The sequence below is a fragment of the Lactuca virosa genome, chromosome 5 (assembly GCF_052849685.1).
Source record: "Lactuca virosa cultivar CGN04683 chromosome 5, Lactuca_virosa_CGN04683_v6, whole genome shotgun sequence".
Lineage (NCBI taxonomy): Eukaryota > Viridiplantae > Streptophyta > Magnoliopsida > Asterales > Asteraceae > Lactuca > Lactuca virosa.
Window position 1 is genome coordinate 398514373 of NC_136430.1, and position 19115 is coordinate 398533487.

The following is a 19115-nucleotide window of genomic DNA, read 5'->3' on the forward strand; positions in this document are numbered from 1 at the left end:
ATAAATGTTATTGGAAACGTTTTCCGGTGTTTTCCATTGGAACCTGCAAAGGATAGACAGGAAAAGAAAATCACATTCAAAATGGAGGATTTAGAGTGGGTTTCATTTTTTATACCTATAATTACTCTTTTTATTATATATTTTTTTAGTAATTTTCATCATTTTTTACAGAGGACATGAAGTTTTTGTTACCCTATGGGGAAGGTATGCTGATGAAATTAATGCATATGTCTCTAAGCATACCGGTCATTTTGTATTGCTTATTCAATGTGCTAAGTTGAAGCTTGTCCGAGGTACTTACTTAGTAAATTGTTAATTTGTAATATTTATATTAATAACATATCTATGATATGAATTTGTTAACATGTGGAAAATTATTAAATTTCATTTTCAGATCGTCCTTATGTCAATAACACCTACTTGGCCACAAAACTTTATATTGAAGATGACATTGAGGAGATAACAACTTTCAAAAAAAGGTTATGTGAAATTTCTACATGATTTCTCATTACGTTTTAATTTTTCAATAATATAGAGTTATACTATCTAACATTAATTATCTTAATTAGTTTACAAGCAAAAAAAGGCTCTTTGACTTCCTCGGTTTCACGTACCTCGGGTTCATCCATCATGTATTCACTACATGATGACTTTCTTCAAAAAAACTCTTTTCACCAAATATCCGCTATTCACGAATTGAACGAGGTATATGAATTATTCTTTTTTTATTTAGTTAATTCAACACTTAAATATTTAATACACCTAAATACACCTAATATCATAGGGAGGTTGTGCGGTAATTCTTGGCACAATAAAGATGTTTGAAGATACACGGAACTGGTATTATAATGCTTGCAAACATTGCAAGTCAAAGGTTCAAATAGTTAAGGTTTCAGATGAGACGGTCAATGGCTTGGACCAGTTAGAAGAGAAAGAGATTATGGTTTGTACAAATGAAAAGTGCAAGGACAAACTTATTACTGTTGAACCAAGGTGTGTAATAAATATTAACTTAGTATATTATTCTTCAATATTATTATATTTAATTTAAACTTTTAAAATTTTTATGTGTTTTTTTAGTTTTATGATCAAAGTTCGAGTTCAAGGTTTAGTTGGTGTTGTGAGTCTTACGATCTTTGATCGTGAAGTCAGAAATATTCTGAAATTATCTGCTGCTGATTTATTATCAAAATATGAAAGGGTATATGTTTCTTATATGCAATACCATCTTGCTAAATACAACTTAATTTTCACACATTGATTTAATTGTTATTATTTATTAATATATTTTTTTAGTTTGGCAATACAAGTCAGTTTCCTATTGAGTTGAATGCCATGATCGACAAAAAATTGGCTTTCAAGATTGTTGTCAAGACATTTAATGTTTCAAGATTTGGTCGTTCTTACAACATTTCCAAAATAACGGATAATGTTGACATTATTTCTGCTTTGGAGAAAAATGAGAAAAAGAGTAGGATTGAACAGGTAACTATACACCAATTTAATTAATTTAAAACATACATATTTTGAAAATACTATTTCCTAGATTCCTTAACCCAACATACTGTTTTATTTTATCATTAATTTTATAGGACATGGATACTGAATCTGTTAATATAATTGGCTCAGAATTTGCATCTCAAGAAACAGTGGGTTGTAAGGTAAACTACATTACTACATCATTTACTCTTATATATGTTATCCTTTATATTACTAAACAACATTATTTCTTTTTTTATTTAAGGATGATACTTCCCACACTGCTGATAATACTCCTGTGTCGAATATTCCCTCTGGCATATCATCAAGAACAGTCAACAACCTCAATTCACCGCCTAGAAGTGCCAAACGTAAACTTGTAGATGTTTACGATCTTGATGATGACGTTTATGAATCAGCAACGAAACCTAATGCACAGTGATCCTGTTTATGAAGACAATAACTTCGATCTTTCTTTGCTACTCTATGCTATTTTCTTAGACATTTTTTTTAATATTTGGCACTTTTACTTGCATTTTATTTGGGATTTTAATATTTAGTGTTTGGTACACTATGAATATTCATTCGTGTTAGGTTTTACTTTTTCTTTTATTATAAGCAACTTGGATTTGACTCTTTATGGGATCATTATATTGCACTTTATATTTGGACATTACATTCATATTTTCTTCATAATCGTCTTTTATATTTCGGTTAATAAAGGCATTTTTATTAGTAGTCTCTTTCACATCCTACAACAAAATTTAACCGGTCATCCAAATACAAAGAATTTTTTACTCTTATTATTGGATATATATTTAAATCTTCACAACTTTCTTTTACAGTCCATGATTCTTATACATAATTTGACTTGATGTATAAGTAATTTTATGCTACATTTTAAATCTCATAATTTGCATAGTCAATTTTGTTATTTATATCAAATACTAGCCTAAAGCTCGTGTTTTACACGGTTTGACAACTTAAAATATCAAAAGTAGAAATGTTGTATAATGTTATAAATAACAAAAATATAGTCACCACTATGGCCACTATAAGTGATAAAATAATAATTTTATAAATAACAATAGTATAGTTGTATATTACAATTTTCCAAAACTTTTAATTGTGATATGATGCAACAGATGTTTATTTTAAAAAAGGAAGATATTTGTTTTCATGAATTTTAATTTTTCTATCTTTATATAGTAGCTTAATTTATGGAATCCTCATTTACGTTTTTTTTTTAAATTGATTTTATAATGTAAGAAGTTAGTGCCTAATATGCAGGAATTACTATTAGAATGACATAGAGCAATTATAATCATGAACAAATTTGGTCAATCCCTTTCAATATCACGCTAACTTGGGAAACGTTTCAAAGATTGATTCATGACAGCTAAAATTTTGGAATACTCTATAATTTCAAACCAAACTTTGATATCCTTTCCAAAAATAATTTTTATAAATTACTTATTATGTATAACTCATTCTAATTCATATGTTATCACTGTCTCTTGAAATATTGAGTTTATTACAACATCGTGTTCCAAATTTTTGCATCATCACAGTGGAAAATCGTGTTTTCAATCACAATCACAGAGTTCAATCATTTCTGTAAGTTTATAAAAAACTACTTTCAAATTTTTTGTTTATCTTTTGTTTCTTTTTGTGTTTTTTTTAATGTGTGCGTTGTTTTTTTAACATCAGTTTATGTTTATCAATGTGTATGTGTGTGTGTACCTGCTTAACAGTTTTTATGTTCCTGTGTGTCCAACTTGATGATGAATTGCAGAACATTACAACTGACCATTCTTTGATAATGAACTACTATACCCTGTTTTCCATCCTAAGTCCTTGCTTTCAACATTGGGATTCAAACTTGAAACCATTTACAGCAATCTAATTAAAATAATAATTAACTGTTATGCATGTTTCTTTTCAACTGTGTTGTTTTATGTGTTTTCCTACTTATTTGAAAGTGGTTATATTTGGTTTGTGTCATGGAATGGAAATAGGAAAAATAATGGAATGATCTATTATCACTATTATTATGACTTTTTATTGTTTTGATGTTCATTAATTAAATTGAAAAATACTAATACTTTTTGTTGTCCCCAACTATTTATGATTGATGTATGACCAAGGGTCAAAAGCGTCATTTTTACAATAAAATGTTCACTATTTTGCACATTTGGTCCATATTGACCTAAATGTGTTTTTGCATAGATTCAATCTACTTCCAATTAAAAAAAAACATATAAATATACTTGACAACTTCAGTGGTTTCATTAAGCATAGCATGTAAGAAGACAAAAGAATCTTGCTTAACTTTTTTAATGAACGTATATCCATTTTACATAAGGGTATTTTTGTCATTTTCAATGAATCTTTCCGTATCTTTGTCTTATTAATCTCTTAATCTCTTGTGCTGAATCTTATATTAAACAAGGTCAAAAATCGACATTCTGGCAACACATTTGACGGCCTCATCTAGAAAACGGGTTTTCCTTCTCTTTTCTTATTTTTATTATTTATGAAATCCTTCCTTTATTTGTTATATCAAAATGAATATAAATTTTTTTGATGCGAGTATTAATATATATGCTTATCTATATTTTCCTAAATCTTTTAAAATTAAGTTTTTTGATAAAAATCTTATTTTAGTTGTTATGTTAATATACACTTCTTTGTTGGAAGTCTTGATTTTTATTAATGTAAAGTATACAATTCTTAAATATTACCAAATTTTAACTACTATATATTAATCGTATTAATGTCTCCGTTTATTATAATTTTCAATTTTAAATTTTAATGAAATTATTGTCAATATATTTTTTATTACATAATTTTTTTTGTTCTTAAGCTACAAACACGATATGGATTCAAACGAACATAAACAAAGGCGCAGATATAGAAAATTATATTTGGATCAACGAAGATCCAATGTTATGTCCAACTTGTCATTTGGTAATTCTTTATCTACATCTCATTTTACTTTCATATTCAGTAATGCTTTATATGTAACGGCTGTTGAACAAATATTGTTTTATATCTTCTGGCGTTTTATCTCATATAATCATTGCATTTTCTATAATCATATAATCATTGCATTTTCTAATTAGTCATTCTTATTATCATTGCGTTTTATCTCATATAATCATTGCATTTTCTAATTAGTCATTCTTATTATTATATATTCAATGTAGGTTATTCTCGGCAACATTTATCATCTTCAAACAATTGTACACATATTCGCGATGACAATGAAAATTTGAATCCAAATATATCATCCGCATATCAACATACAAGTTTCCAATCTACTTCAACTTTTAATATTAGAAATGCATTGTCTGATGCTGCTAGAGAGAACAGAAAACTTAGAAAATTATATTCGGATAAGAAAAGATCTAATCATATGTCCACATCATCTAATGGTATATTGTTTTTTATCGGATAGACTAATTTTTATTTTATACTATATTTTTAATCTCACACAATCCTCTGGATCTTAAATATTATTATGTATTACCTACACTCTTTGCTACATTGCAATTAATTAAACATTATTATTTTATAAATCGCTTATATATATATATATATATATATATATATATATATATATATATATATATATATCATTTCTAATTATATCATTAAATTTTTTTTTTATTTTTCTTATTATATGTAACTTACACTTATTTGTATCTGCATTATAACTTACATATTTTATATTATTTTACAGTGCTTTCTAATATAACTACCAACATTCAAACACCTTCATCAACCAAGTTTGTCAATATTGTTGGTAACAATGAAAATGTCAGCCCAACTTTGTCATGTGGATATCAGCAAACACGGGTTCAGTCTATTTCGAATATTTATATCGACAGTCCATTGTCGAACAAGGCTAAAGATAAACGAAAAGAAAGAAAAATTTATTTGGATACAAGAAGATCCAATCACATGTCCACCGTACCAATCGGTATTTGATATATATCATGCATCTTACTAATTTAATTGTATCCATATAAACTTATTGTAAATAATGTAATAAGATACTATGTTATTTTACATGTTTCTTAATTGTTCCCTAATTAATACATATTTATATGAACTTATCTTTTATTGATAGGTAATGTTGGTCGTGATCAACAACATTTTCAATATGCTTCTGATTTTTTTACAAGAACTCCGTTGTCCAAAATTTCGAATGGTACGACTACGTTTATATTCAACTTACTGTTTGTTACTATATATGGTACACATAAAATAATATGTATTCATTTTTTTATTATTTTTTATTTTTTATATATTTACTTTATAAGTTTAATACTAATTGTCATACTTTTATTGTTAGTAAATGCACAATATTCTACCTTGTCCGGTGACATGAGAGCTACGAATTCATCTTCAGTCACTCAAGCTTCTTCCAACAATTTATCATGCAGAAAACTAAATAGAAAAAGAAAGATTCCAAATATATCTCAGATACCCATTTTGGACCTAACATCAGATGAAGATTTACGTGATCAACAAATCCGTCAACAGTTAATATCAGGTATTGCAAAAGGAAAATATTAATTTTTATTTATAATCCCCTTTTATATTTAAATTATTACTTGTTGCAACATTAAATTATTTCAAAGTTTTACAAATGTTTTTATTAAACAGATTACTTGGACCATGGTGACCAGACATTTGTGTGTACGATGTGTCATGCACAATTATGGACATATGAAGCTCTTAAAGGCAATACTTCCGGAAAGAAAACTTCTTATTCCATGTGTTGTGGTAACGGAAAAGTCGAGCTTCCTCAATTAAAACAAGCTCCAACAAATTATCAAAATCTCTTTCGTAATGTTGATCCAAAAGGAAAAAATTTCATGAAGAATATTCGTCGATTCAATTCGATGTTTTCCTTTACTTCAATGGGTGGAAAAGTTGATTATTCCATTAATAGGGGCAATGCTCCATATGTTTTCAGACTTAGCGGTCAAAATTACCATTGTATGGGAAGTCTTTTACCTATAGACGGATCCAAACCAAAGTTTTCACAACTATACATATATGATACTGAAAATGAAATAACAAATAGACAACGCGCTTTCAGGTATAACTTTATTAATTTTTTTATAAACCATTACTTTTATAATTTTGATATAATTATTTACTTGCTAAATTTTACATATAACCGTTGTTGTTAACAGTACACAGAACGAAGGTTGCACATCAACTTCTCATTCTCTTGATATTGAAATCATTAGATTTTTGAAGGACATGTTGGATTCGACCAATGAGTTGGTTAAGTGTTATAGAATGGCCAGAGACTGTTTTGATGAAAATCCTCATATAGATCTAAAGTTACGTCTTATAGGAAGAAGGCAACAAGACGGAAGGACATATAACTTACCTACTGCTTCTGAGGTTGCTGCTTTAATTGTTGGTGACATTGGCGATGCAATTGATAATAGAGATATCATCGTAACAACTAAATCAGGAAGTCTACAACGTATAAACGAATTACATCCGGCTTACCTTGGTCTTCAGTACCCACTACTCTTTCCATATGGAGATGATGGATATAGAGTTGATATACCTCACAGGGATGTTGATCATTCAACTAATACCAAACGTCGTTTCTGTACAATGAGAGAATTCTTTGCTTATAGAATTCAAGACAGAGTTAATGTTTTTTCATTAATTCTTAATTCAAGAAGGCTTTTTCAACAATTTCTAGTTGATGCTTATACGATGATTGAAACTGAGAGACTATATTACATACGCAACCAACAAAAAGTTCTTAGATGCGAATCTTATGAAACTTTAAAAAGTGTACAAAGTCATGGTAATACTGATATTTCCAATGTTGGAAAACGTGTTATCTTGCCTTCTTCTTTTACGGGTGGTGCACGCTACATGATGCAAAATTATTTAGATGCCATGTCGCTTTGTAAGTTTTTTGGATACCCAGATTTTTTCATAACCGTAACATGCAATCCAAAATGGCCTGAAATTAAAAGGTTTCTAGCTGACACCACACTTAATCCCGAAGATAGGCCTGATATCCTTTCTAGATTATTCAAAATTAAGTTGGATTCTTTGATTAAAGACTTAAAGAAGAAGAGGTTATTGGGTTTGGTCAAAGCAGGTACCATATATTACAATAATAGTGTTATTAAAATGTTTTTTTATGTTTTTTATTATCTTATAATATTATATTTATTTAAATATACAGTTGTTTATACGGTGGAGTTTCAAAAGCGCGGTCTGCCTCACGCACATATATGTTTATTCATGCACCCTGATTACAAACTCCCTACTGTTGAACATATTGATCGAGTTATTTCGGCAGAAATTCCAAACAAAGATGATGATCCAGAATTATACTCACTTGTCAGTGAGTTCATGATGCATGGTCCATGTGGTTCTGATAATCCAAAATGCCCATGCATGAGTGAAAACAAGTGTTCGAAAAACTTCCCGAAGCCATTCTTGGAGAATACTTCAGTTGATTCAAATGGTTATCCTATGTATAGGAGACGTAATGATGGATCTTTTATAGAAAAGTCAGGTGTTAAGTTAGACAACAGAAGTGTTGTTCCATATCACAAAACCCTTTTGAAACGATATCAAGCTCATATTAATGTTGAGTGGTGCAATCAAGCGGCTTCCATCAAATATTTGTTTAAATATATTAACAAGGGTCCTGATCGGGCTACTGTTGAAGTTGCACAAAACAACAACGGAGGTGATAATGATGATGCTCCGGTTGATGAAATAAAGAACTACTATGATTGTAGGTATTTGTCTGCGTGTGAAGCTTCATAGCGTATATATGGATTTGATGTTCATTACAGATATCCTTCAGTTGTAAGGCTTCCGTTCCATCTTCCTGGAAAACAAAATGTTGTATACGGAGCAGATGATGATATTGAAGATGTCCTCAACAAACAATCTGTTTCTTCTTCAATGTTCTTATCTTGGATGAGCTGTAATGAACATAATGAGGATGCACGAAAACTTTCTTATGTTGAGTTTCCTACAAAATTTGTATAGAAACAAGAAGATCGTTGTTGGGAGCCAAGAAAGAAAGGGTTTTCTATTGGGAGGATTCACATAGTTTCACCTAATCTCAGTGAAGCATATTTTTTGAGAATTCTTTTAAATAAAGTCAAAGGTCCAAAATCATTTCCAGATATTCATACAGTTAACGGACAAGTATGTCCTACTTTTAGGGATGCATGTTATGCTCTTGGACTTTTAGAAGATGATAGAGAATATATTGATGCCATCGAGGAAGCAAGTCATTCAGGATCTGGTTATTATTTACGGTTTCTATTTGCAACTATGTTAAAGTCTAATAGTTTGTCTAAACCGTGTTATGTTTGGGAAAATACTTGTCAATACTTATCCGATGGAATTCTCTACAATCAACGAATAAGATTAAAGTCTCCAGGTATTATTATTTTTGTCATTCATTACATTTTGTACATTACTTATATAATTTTTAAATGCTAAATATACTATTATTTGAAATTTATATGTTTCTTATAAATATTTAAAAGTTTTTTTATACACATTATTTTTATTACGTGATAATTGTCTGTATTTATCTTTTAATAATTAACTCTGCAATTGTATAGGTTTATCCCTTAATGACGATCAACTTAAAAACTTGACGCTATATGAGATTGAAAAAATTCTACTCCAAAACAATTCAAGCCTTAAAGATTTTGTTGGGATGCCTTACCCTGATCATGATTCGATATCTTCTTCAAACAACCGTTTGATTACTGAGGAGTTAGATTTTGATATGAACAGTCTACAACAAGAATCTCATCAACTACTTGATTCATTAACAATTGAACAACGATCAGTTTTTGATGAAATCATGACAGCTGTTAAACAGAAAAAAGGAGGTGTGTTTTTTGTTTATGGCTATGGAGGTACCGGTAAAACTTTTCTTTGGAAGACTTTATCTGCATCTATAAGATCTAAAGGTGATATCATTTTAAATGTTGCTTCAAGTGGTATTGCTTCATTGTTACTAACCGGAGGTAGAACAACACACTCACGCTTTATAATTCCTCTAAATCTAACTGAGGATTCCTTTTGTTCTTTTGCACCGGATAGTGATGTAGCCGAATTGTTAAAAAAAACATCTTTGATTATATGGGATGAGGCACCTATGATTCATAAGCATGCATTTGAAGCCTTGGATCGTTCTTTGAAAGATATATTGAGTTGTGATTTTCGTGGAAACTCAAAATTGCCATTTGGAGGAAAAACAATTGTCTTTGGAGGCGATTTTAGACAAATTCTACCAGTTGTTCCTAATGGAAGCAGGCAAGACATTGTGAACGCTTCTTTAAGTTCCTCTTATATTTGGTCAAGTTGCAAAGTCTTAACATTAACAAAAAAACATGAGGTTAAGTGTTCTCACATCTGATATTCAAGAAACTGAATCTTTTGCAAAATGGATTTTGGATATAGGAGAAGGAAAAGTTGGTGGTTTGAATGATGGCGAGGCAATTATTGATGTTCCCACAGATCTTCTCATTGTTGATTCAGTTGATCCTATTGGTTCTTTAATTGGATTTGTCTATCCTTCTATTGTTGAAAATGCCAACAATCCGATTTATTTTCAAGAAAGAGCAATCCTCGCACCGAAGAATGAAGTCGTTGAAGAGATTAACGAGCGTTTGTTAAAATTATTTCCAGGAGATCCACAAGAGTATTTAAGTTCAAATACTCTTTCTCATGCTGATTTTGTTCATGATGAAGTTGATGAAACTTTATACTCTCTTGATGTTCTAAATGGTCTTAGACCTTCAGGTATGCCAATTCACAAGTTGGTTTTAAAAGTCGGTGTTCCGGTTATGTTACTAAGGAATATTGATCAGAAATGCGGATTGTGCAATGGCACGAGGTTACGGGTTATTGCATTGGGTAAACGTGTTATAGAAGCTGAAATAATATCTGGAAGTAATATCGGAAACCGTACGTTTATTCCAAGAATGACTTTGACGCCTTCGGATAAAAGGATTCCTTTCATATTTCAAAGACGACAATTTCCACTGGCTGTATGTTTTGCAATGACAATAAATAAAAGTCAAGAACAGTCACTATCGAGGGTGGGGTTGTTTTTGAGACAACCAGTATTCACTCATGGACAGTTGTATGTTGCATTGTCGAGAGTTAAAAGTAAAGCTGGATTAAAGATATTAATTTTAGATAAAGATGGTAAACTTACCAACACGACATCTAATGTTGTATTTAAGGAAGTCTTTGGAAATTTGTAATTCATAAAAATAGGTGTCAATATTTTAATAGTTGTTTTTATTATTATACATTAACTTTACTTACTTATTCATCATTTTGTTTTTTTATATGTAGCAAATTTTAATTAATTTGTGTTTAATGTTTACATCATTATTGTCGTCATCATTTTACAAATATGTATCATTTTATTAGGGTCGATATATTGAAATAGTAACTTTATTCATTATAGGATTTTGTATTTATGTAAAATTATTACAAAAAAACATGTAATTCTTGACAATTTATATTAATTTTTTAATAAAAACCCGTGTAATACACGGGTCTCACACATAGTTCTAATAAAAAATGAAAACAAATCGTTTACTAATTGAGTTGCAAATAGATTTCTTTAACAAATATAATAGTTTAATATTATATGTTCAATTCTTTTTTTGAAAAAAATAAAAATAAAGATTAAGGTTTTTATCTAGCCATACTTTAAGAAAAGAAGAGAAACTAAAACAAAAACAATATATTTTTAATTATTTATCTAAAAATCATTACTTTTATTATTATTATTATTATTATTATTATTATTATTATTATTTCAAAAATCATTAGCATTTATCAATATTTTAGAAATACATTCTTGATATGCTATAGCTAAATAACATGTTTTAAGACTACTCTCATTTACAATCGAATCAAATCCAACTATCAATTAATTTTTTTTATATCTTTTTCATCTATTTGATCTAACTAAACCCAAATTTTCACATTCATTAACAACTCAATCAAAATCAAACTTTTATATCATTTATAATTAATTTTTATTAGAGTAAATTGCAAATTTGGTCCCGGTGGTTTACTAAAAAGTGAAGTTTCAGGCCATTTTTTTTCACGCACGGATGCTCCAAAATCAAAACTATCGTGTAGAATTTGTCCCTCGACTTAATTGTCGTTATTTTTTCCAGTTAAGTTAGTCGCATGTCACTCATGTATTTTGTTTATTTTTTGTATTTTAGTGTATTTTATAGACAAACTTATTTTATGTATTTTTTTTATTATTTTTTTAATAAAAATAAAATAAAATAAATTACAAAATAATGTTTATGGTGCAAAATAGTTGTAACAAATAAATAAAATAAAATAAAAAAAAGGCCATCTGAGGTTTGGTGGAGCAAACCTAGGGATGACAAAAAAATTCGAACCCGACGGGAAAACCCCAAACCTAAAGATCTTGGGGCGGGTCACTCTTATCTGGTATCGGGTCAGGTAACAGGTTATTATCGAGTATTTTGTTCGGATTCGGGGCTGAGAGTGGGATGTGTCTGCCCCGACCCGCCGCCCCGAATAGACACACACACACACGGACGCACGACCCTACCCTTAATGATTGTAACCCTAAAATCATATATCCTTCTCAAACTCCTCCAGCCGACAATCGACATAGCAAAAATCAAAAATTCCTCTGTGGTTTCCTCGCTTCCTCGTTCGTTTTCTTCTACGACTCTTCGTCAATCGTCATTGTCGCATACAACCAGCCACTTTGCAGCAAAACCCACGACGGGTGGGTTTTACTGGCATTTTCATTTTTTTTTAATCAAATGTGGCAACCAACCAAGCTTTTGGTTGCCAATGAGGTAAATCTAGGGGGTGTTTGGGATTGCTTTTTAAAATTTAAAAGGACCTTTGACAAAATGATTTATTAACTCATGATTTTTTTAAAATATGTTTATAAAAGAATGTTTGAATTAGTTTTTGTAGTTGGAAAAGTCAATAAATTAAAAAAAAAGTTTGGCTAGATTTTATATGTAAAATGATCCAAAAATAAATTATTTACTAATAACTTTTCCAAATAGTCAGGTTTATATGACTTCTTAAAACATTTATTTTCTTTTTTGTCAAAAAGTCATTTTAAAAGAGCTTTCCTAGAAGCCAAACATCTTTTTAACTTACTGGTTTTTTTAAATTAATAAGTCAATTTAATAAGCAATCCCAAACACCCACTAAGTATGATCGAGATAGGAAGATAGGGTTTGCCCAAGGAGAAGTTTTAGGGGTTGCGAGAGAAACAAAATAATAATAATAATAATAATAGTTATGGTGTCCCGATTCAAGAAGGAAACAAAGGAGAAAATAGAGGCAATTCTGAAAGGAAGTGATGCTGGAAAGGGGGAGATGCAGGAAACATCATTCCCTCCTCCTTGATATGTGATTTCATGTTTACCTTCCCGCTTCCTTTTGGGAAGCATATTGTGCACCCTTAAATATTAGACCTTAAATATTATTATTATTATTATTATTATTATTATTATTATTATTATTATTAATTCCCCTATTTTTCTAGTTTTAATATTAATTGTTTTAAAAATAAAATGGTCCAATCATTCACTTACATTTTTCATTTAAAAAACGAATGGTCTTCTATATGTTTGGGCTACATTTTCTATGTTGTTTAAAATGTTTCATTTTTTCACTTTTTGGTTGTTTTCGCTCTTAAAACAACTGCTCAGTATTTATACAATTGTTCGGTTTTCAGTTAAATTTATCTTTAATTAATTATATGTGTTTTCTCCATTAACGACATGCCAAACTGTTGTATAAAACATACAACCACCATGTAGCTCATTAATACAAACTACATATACTGAATAAAAACACCTGAGACAAATGTGATGTGCCTTTTATCTACAATTCTATATGTGAAGTTTTATTTATGGAATAAATTCAATATATTTATTTTTGAGGTTTAATAGGCAAAGCTATATGTGATTAAAAAATGCTTTCGAACTTAAGGTATGGTGTCACCTTCTTTATGAGATCGAAAGTTCAAATCTCACTAGAATAGAAATAGATCAGATTTACCCATGATTTTATTAATTATTTGATAAAAAGATACTCAATACAATAAAGATGCAATTAACTAAATTTCAATTGAACAAGAACATGCCTGGATGCATCAGTTCAAGTGTGTATTAGATTGGATATAGACATAACGACGAAGATGTTTTAAACATGAAAAATCAATTTTGTATTAAAAACTTTTGATTTTAAATATTTTGTGTTTTTTTTTCGAGTTACGAACATATAAACCAGAATATCAAACTTGATTAGATATATCATATATATAGATGATGGGTGATACAGAGATATGCACATCAGAGCTTGATCTTTTATATAAAACGAAAAAACCAAGCCCTCAATCGAGCCTAATTTTCAAAAAAAAGTTTGACTTTAATTCCTACCAATTAGGGGAATTGGATCCATCTTGCTGGATGAATTCAAACTTACGTGTTAAATCCTCTTTCTACATGAACATCTGATCCAGTACGACGACGAGTGCCATCGCAACCGTTGGATCAATCTCAGGCTGCTGTACAATTAGACGGAATACATCTCCGCCAAAACCCACACCTCCCACAGCTTCCTTGGCCCTAATCTCAGCCACGCGCCGCCGCTTCTCATCATAAACACCGCAGCACCTCTGCGAATACGATCCTTCAATCTCGTACATCACCTTCTTCGTCCTCGATCCTGGAGCAGGAACACTCACGTGCGCCAGGGATTTCGTGCCGAGGAAGTTAACGTGTTTCGTCACTGTGAACCGAGGATTCGCCGTCGTTTCTCCGTCGAACACTACCCAATTGTCCAATAGACTTAGCCGCTGTCGGATTAACAAACCATGTTAATCACTCATAATTTTTGATAGATTCATACACAGCCGGAGAATAAATTAAAAACAAAATTAATATTCATGATGACGAAATATATACCTTACGGCGGATGGTGAAAATAGAGCGACCGGATGCGTCCATAAGGACGATCTCAGCATTGCCTCCGGCGGTGTAGTTGTCGACTCGAAATACGAGATTGCCATTGGAATCGAAGACTGTAAATCCATAACAGTTGAAGAGCAGAGACTTCTTCCAAACGGTGAGGACAATCGGAGTATCGGCGGCGACGGACGGCGGTTCCTTGGTCTCGAGAACAATGGCATTAGGGTAAACCTTAGTCATGACCATGTACTAATTTGGTGTCTGGTACTCGGAGAGAGAGAGAGAGAGAGAGAGAGAGAGAGAGAGAGTAGAAGGATCTTATCTAAGGATTGAGAAGATGAAGGGGGTTTTATATTCCAACCATTCCCAACAATACGTTTATTTTATATTAACTTTTTATCAGTAGATACTTGATGAAAGACTGTAGTACCCTCAAATCTCAATTCAAGGAAAGTGACATCCGAGAAAAGGTGGTGACGAAAAGTCGGTTGACCCTTGCAATTTTGCGTCTTTAAAACTTAAAAGAGTCATTATTTTCATAATTATGTTTACGCCAAATTATTGGGCCCTATTATAACCAAATATAAGTGTTTTTAGTATTTATATTTATTAACTTATGATTGATTTATTATTAAAAATTATAGAATTAAGGTGACGTTTGGGCCTTATCTTTATCTAATGGGGTTGGAATTGGTATTGCTAATTTGAAATACTTGTTGAATTATCAAGCTTGACACTAATTAAATATTTAAAATTTTGTATTAGAAATATATCAAAAATATTTATTTATTTAAATAAATAGTTTTGATTAATATATATATTTTTTAAATTTATCCACTTAAATGGTTAAATTTTAATAAATTACATTCTCATTAGCATATTTTGTCAAACACTAAAAAATAGTTTGCATGTTTATTATGTTTTTGTGTGGGATAAAATAATTCAAAACATTTTTAATAAAACTACGTTCTAATGATAAGTTAAAGATAACTTCACAAAAAAAACATATGTTGAAGGTTGTGTATATGTTGAGTATCCACATGCTTGAAACAATGAAAGATAAGACCTTAAAACAAACTAGGAAATCGTAATAAATGGAAAAATGATCACTGAAATTATAGAGAATATATTTTAAATGGTGTGTCAGATTCCTTATTTTCCTTATTGATATCTCCCGACATAGTATAGGTTAAAAGGAAATTATGGAATTCCCTTGAATCAAATTATATAAGTGAAGATGCTTCTAGCAATAACTTCTTAGTTTGTGATTCTAAAAACTATAAAATGATTGATTCAAGGTCTATCATGGAACAATAAAATGAACTCATTCGTTTTTGGGTCAAATTACATTAGGCATGACGAATATGGATGAATCCATTATTGTTTCGAGTGTGATTGATACAAAATACATTGACCTCATTTTGAAAAGATTTCAAACATACATTAAAAGATTTCAAACATACATTGAACCATCAAAATGAAGATATGTCATTGATTCAACTTGGTAGTTATATATACCTCAATTTTAGAGATGCTAGTTTCATTCGCAGCTTAGCCATAAAGAGAGCCGAAAACGCTGTGAATTTGATGCGTCTTCTTCAACAATTGTCTGACCCCCAGAGTGAGCTCATTCTGCTTCGGTCTTGTATGGGTATTGATAAGCTTTTCTTTTGGCTGAGGACGTGCCAACCCGTTCACATGGAGGAGGCGGCACTATTCTTTGACAATGGGTTACGCGGGGCGATTAAGGACATTGTGGTTTGTAGTGGCCCTTTCTTTGGCGACTTACAGTGGCGAATTGCTTCCTTACCCATTAGGTTTGTAGGGTTGGGTTTATACTCGGCAGCAGAGGCTACCTCATATGCTTTTGTTGCCTCAAGGGCCCAATCTTGGGTATTGCAAGACCACATCTTACGAGATAACGACATATATGGTATGGATTCTGATTATGATTGTGCATTGGCATCTCTTCTTAACAAGCTTCCAGATTTTGACCTCAACAGTTTTACTACTAAAGACACTGCCCCACTAAATCCCAGAATACACTGGCGAGTGCCCTTTTTTGTAAAATTGTCCAAGATATGGAAGTGCATCTCGACATGACGGATCGGCAAAAAGCGGTTTTCCAATGCCTACGTGCACCACATGCTCAAGATTTTCTTTTAGCTATCCCTATAGATGGGCTTGGACAACATATGTCTCCCGTGGAGTATCGTACTATCCTCAAATATCGACTCATGATTCCCATATTCCCAGCTGACGAGATATGTCTGTTGTGTCGCAAGACATGTTTGGACTCTTTTGGAGAGCATGCAGTTCACTGTAAAGAACTCATGGGGTTCAAATACAGGCACAATATGGTTAGGGATGTTTTGTTTGACATATTTAAGCGTGCCAGAGTTTCCGCTAAGAAAAAGGCACCTGTTAATTTCTTGACTGACCCGACAGAAGGAAGGTCAAACCTCAGATCGACTGACATTTTGATTTTTGGATGGATCGGAGGGAAACACGCATGTGTGGACCTTACAGGGGTATCCCCTCTCGTGGGCTTGAGGGATGGGGGGCGGGACAGGCTGCTTTAAAAGCAGCTACAGGCAAAGTCACCAAACATGAGAAATCGTGCATGGAAAATCAACACGTGTTCATACCATTTGCATTTGATACGTTTGGTTTCCTTGCGTCGGATGCGGTAGAGCTTCTTAATAGAGTGCAACGGATCATGCATAGTAATGTTATACCCCTTAGAACTTCGCATGTAGTCTTTAAAAGAATTAGTTTTACCATACAAAAGGCTTAACGGCGCAGCTTGTTGCCTGTTTGTCATCTCACTCATTGTACGATGATAATTAAATGGATTTGGATCAATATATATATATATATATATATATATATATATATATATATATATATATATATATATTCTAATAAATGAATAGTTTTAATCTCCTTTTACCAAGTGTCATTCTAATACAACTCATCATTAATATTATGTCATGTGTCATGTAGATATATTAGACAACTCATTTCAAAATTCAAATTTACATTTTCTAATTATATGTTAAATTTGAAGTTATAATAACTTTAAAATTTTGATATATCTCTTAATTAATAATTTATTTAAAATGATTTATTTAAAATAATTGATTAATAATTATAAATTTTTATTATGAAAGTTTAATTAATTTTATAACCCGTGATCCACACGGGTTATAAATTAGTGTGTGTGTATATATATATATATATATATATATATATATATATATATATATATATATATATATATATATATATATATATATATATATATATATATATACCTCAAAAAATATATTCGAGTGTAAGAAAATGAAAATGAAATTGTAAATTTGAATATGGACATCTTCAATTAATGTGGTTAAGGAAAAATAGACCAATTCAAACAAAAAAAAGAAGGGCAAGAAACATAAATTTTCCAGTCAAGACAAATCAAACAAAATGTTGAAATTTTGTGTGTTAAATATGTCAAAAGCTGGGTCATTATAAGAATGTTTGAGTAGTCAAGTTGAACAATGGTGTTGGAACATATAGTAGTGCACAAGGGTCTAAGGACTGAGCTCCACCTAAATTTCAGATTTAATTATTCTTGATAATTTTGTTAAGAATTATGTTGCACTTATTCTTTAGTCTTTTTGTGTGTATGAGGATGGTTATTCTTAATGGATTAAATCAGGGGATACAATCCATATTCTCAAAAATAAAAGTTGGTTTGAAAAATTGTCATCAGTTGAAGATGGGTTTGTGCTAAATAAGAGAAACTAGTCGAGTGTATCGATTTGTGGGATTAGAGATATTTGTTTGCAGTTTATTTCTAGAAAATATATTAAGCTATTTGATATTCTATATATATTACAAGGATTCAAAATAACCTTATATTTGATCTTTTATTTGTACCAAGTATTTCAAAAGAACATTGTGTTCAATGTTTGTTTTAACAATTTAGGCTACAGAAAAATTAATGAATTGTGAAGGGATATTCCAAGGTTGTCAAGATCGGGATCCTACGTAGGATCGTTTTTGAGTTTGCAAGATCGGGATCGGGATCCTAAGATCTCACAAGATAAAATATAATTTTAATTTTTAATTTTTAAACATGAAAAATATTTCAAACATTCAGTTTTTCGTTCAAAAGTTATAAAAACTTCAAAATATTTGTCATAAGTCACAACACAAAATGAAAAATGGTAAATTGGTAAAGGTAAAAAACATAAAATGGTAAAAAAAATTCATATGCAAAAAAAAAAATCAAGGGAAGGTAGGATCGGATCGGATCCCAATCCTACCTACGATCCTACCCCAAATACGATCCGTTTACGATCCGGATTGTTTTTCATACCTAGGATCGTATGATCCTACGATCAGGATCGCGATTTTGACAATCATGGTATATCCTATCTTATTGTGACATGTTTATTGGATTTGGTTATTTATATAACTGTTAATAAATTGTCTTTTATAGATAACTTTGTTTACATGTCATTATCTTCTTCATCCTCTTATAAATATTATGATTACATGCATTGGCATGTTATATTCGGTAATGTATATCTTGAAAAA

At 30.7% G+C, this 19115-nt stretch overlaps 2 protein-coding genes across 2 annotated transcripts; one reads left to right on the top strand and one right to left on the bottom strand.

The window, feature by feature from the left end:
- The first annotated feature begins 817 nt into the window (after window positions 1-817).
- On the top strand, window positions 818-10784 carry LOC145113856 (uncharacterized). The gene is made up of 17 exons (XM_079049906.1): window positions 818-993; window positions 1081-1201; window positions 1297-1485; window positions 1593-1661; window positions 1745-1917; window positions 4346-4449; window positions 4689-4916; window positions 5225-5464; window positions 5615-5695; window positions 5840-6040; window positions 6154-6592; window positions 6690-7630; window positions 7718-8282; window positions 8340-8439; window positions 8539-8938; window positions 9126-9828; window positions 9917-10784. The coding sequence occupies exons 1-17, from the start codon at window positions 818-820 to the stop codon at window positions 10782-10784; spliced, it is 5598 nt and encodes a 1865-aa protein (XP_078906032.1).
- A 3050-nt stretch (window positions 10785-13834) lies between these two features.
- Window positions 13835-14873, bottom strand: LOC145111534 (protein LURP-one-related 8-like). The gene is made up of 2 exons (XM_079047799.1): window positions 14520-14873; window positions 13835-14410 (listed from the first exon to the last, which is right to left on the bottom strand). Exons 1-2 carry the CDS (start codon window positions 14766-14768, stop codon window positions 14054-14056), a joined length of 606 nt encoding a protein of 201 aa, XP_078903925.1. The 5' UTR covers window positions 14769-14873; the 3' UTR covers window positions 13835-14053.
- Between the last annotated feature and the right edge of the window lie 4242 nt (window positions 14874-19115).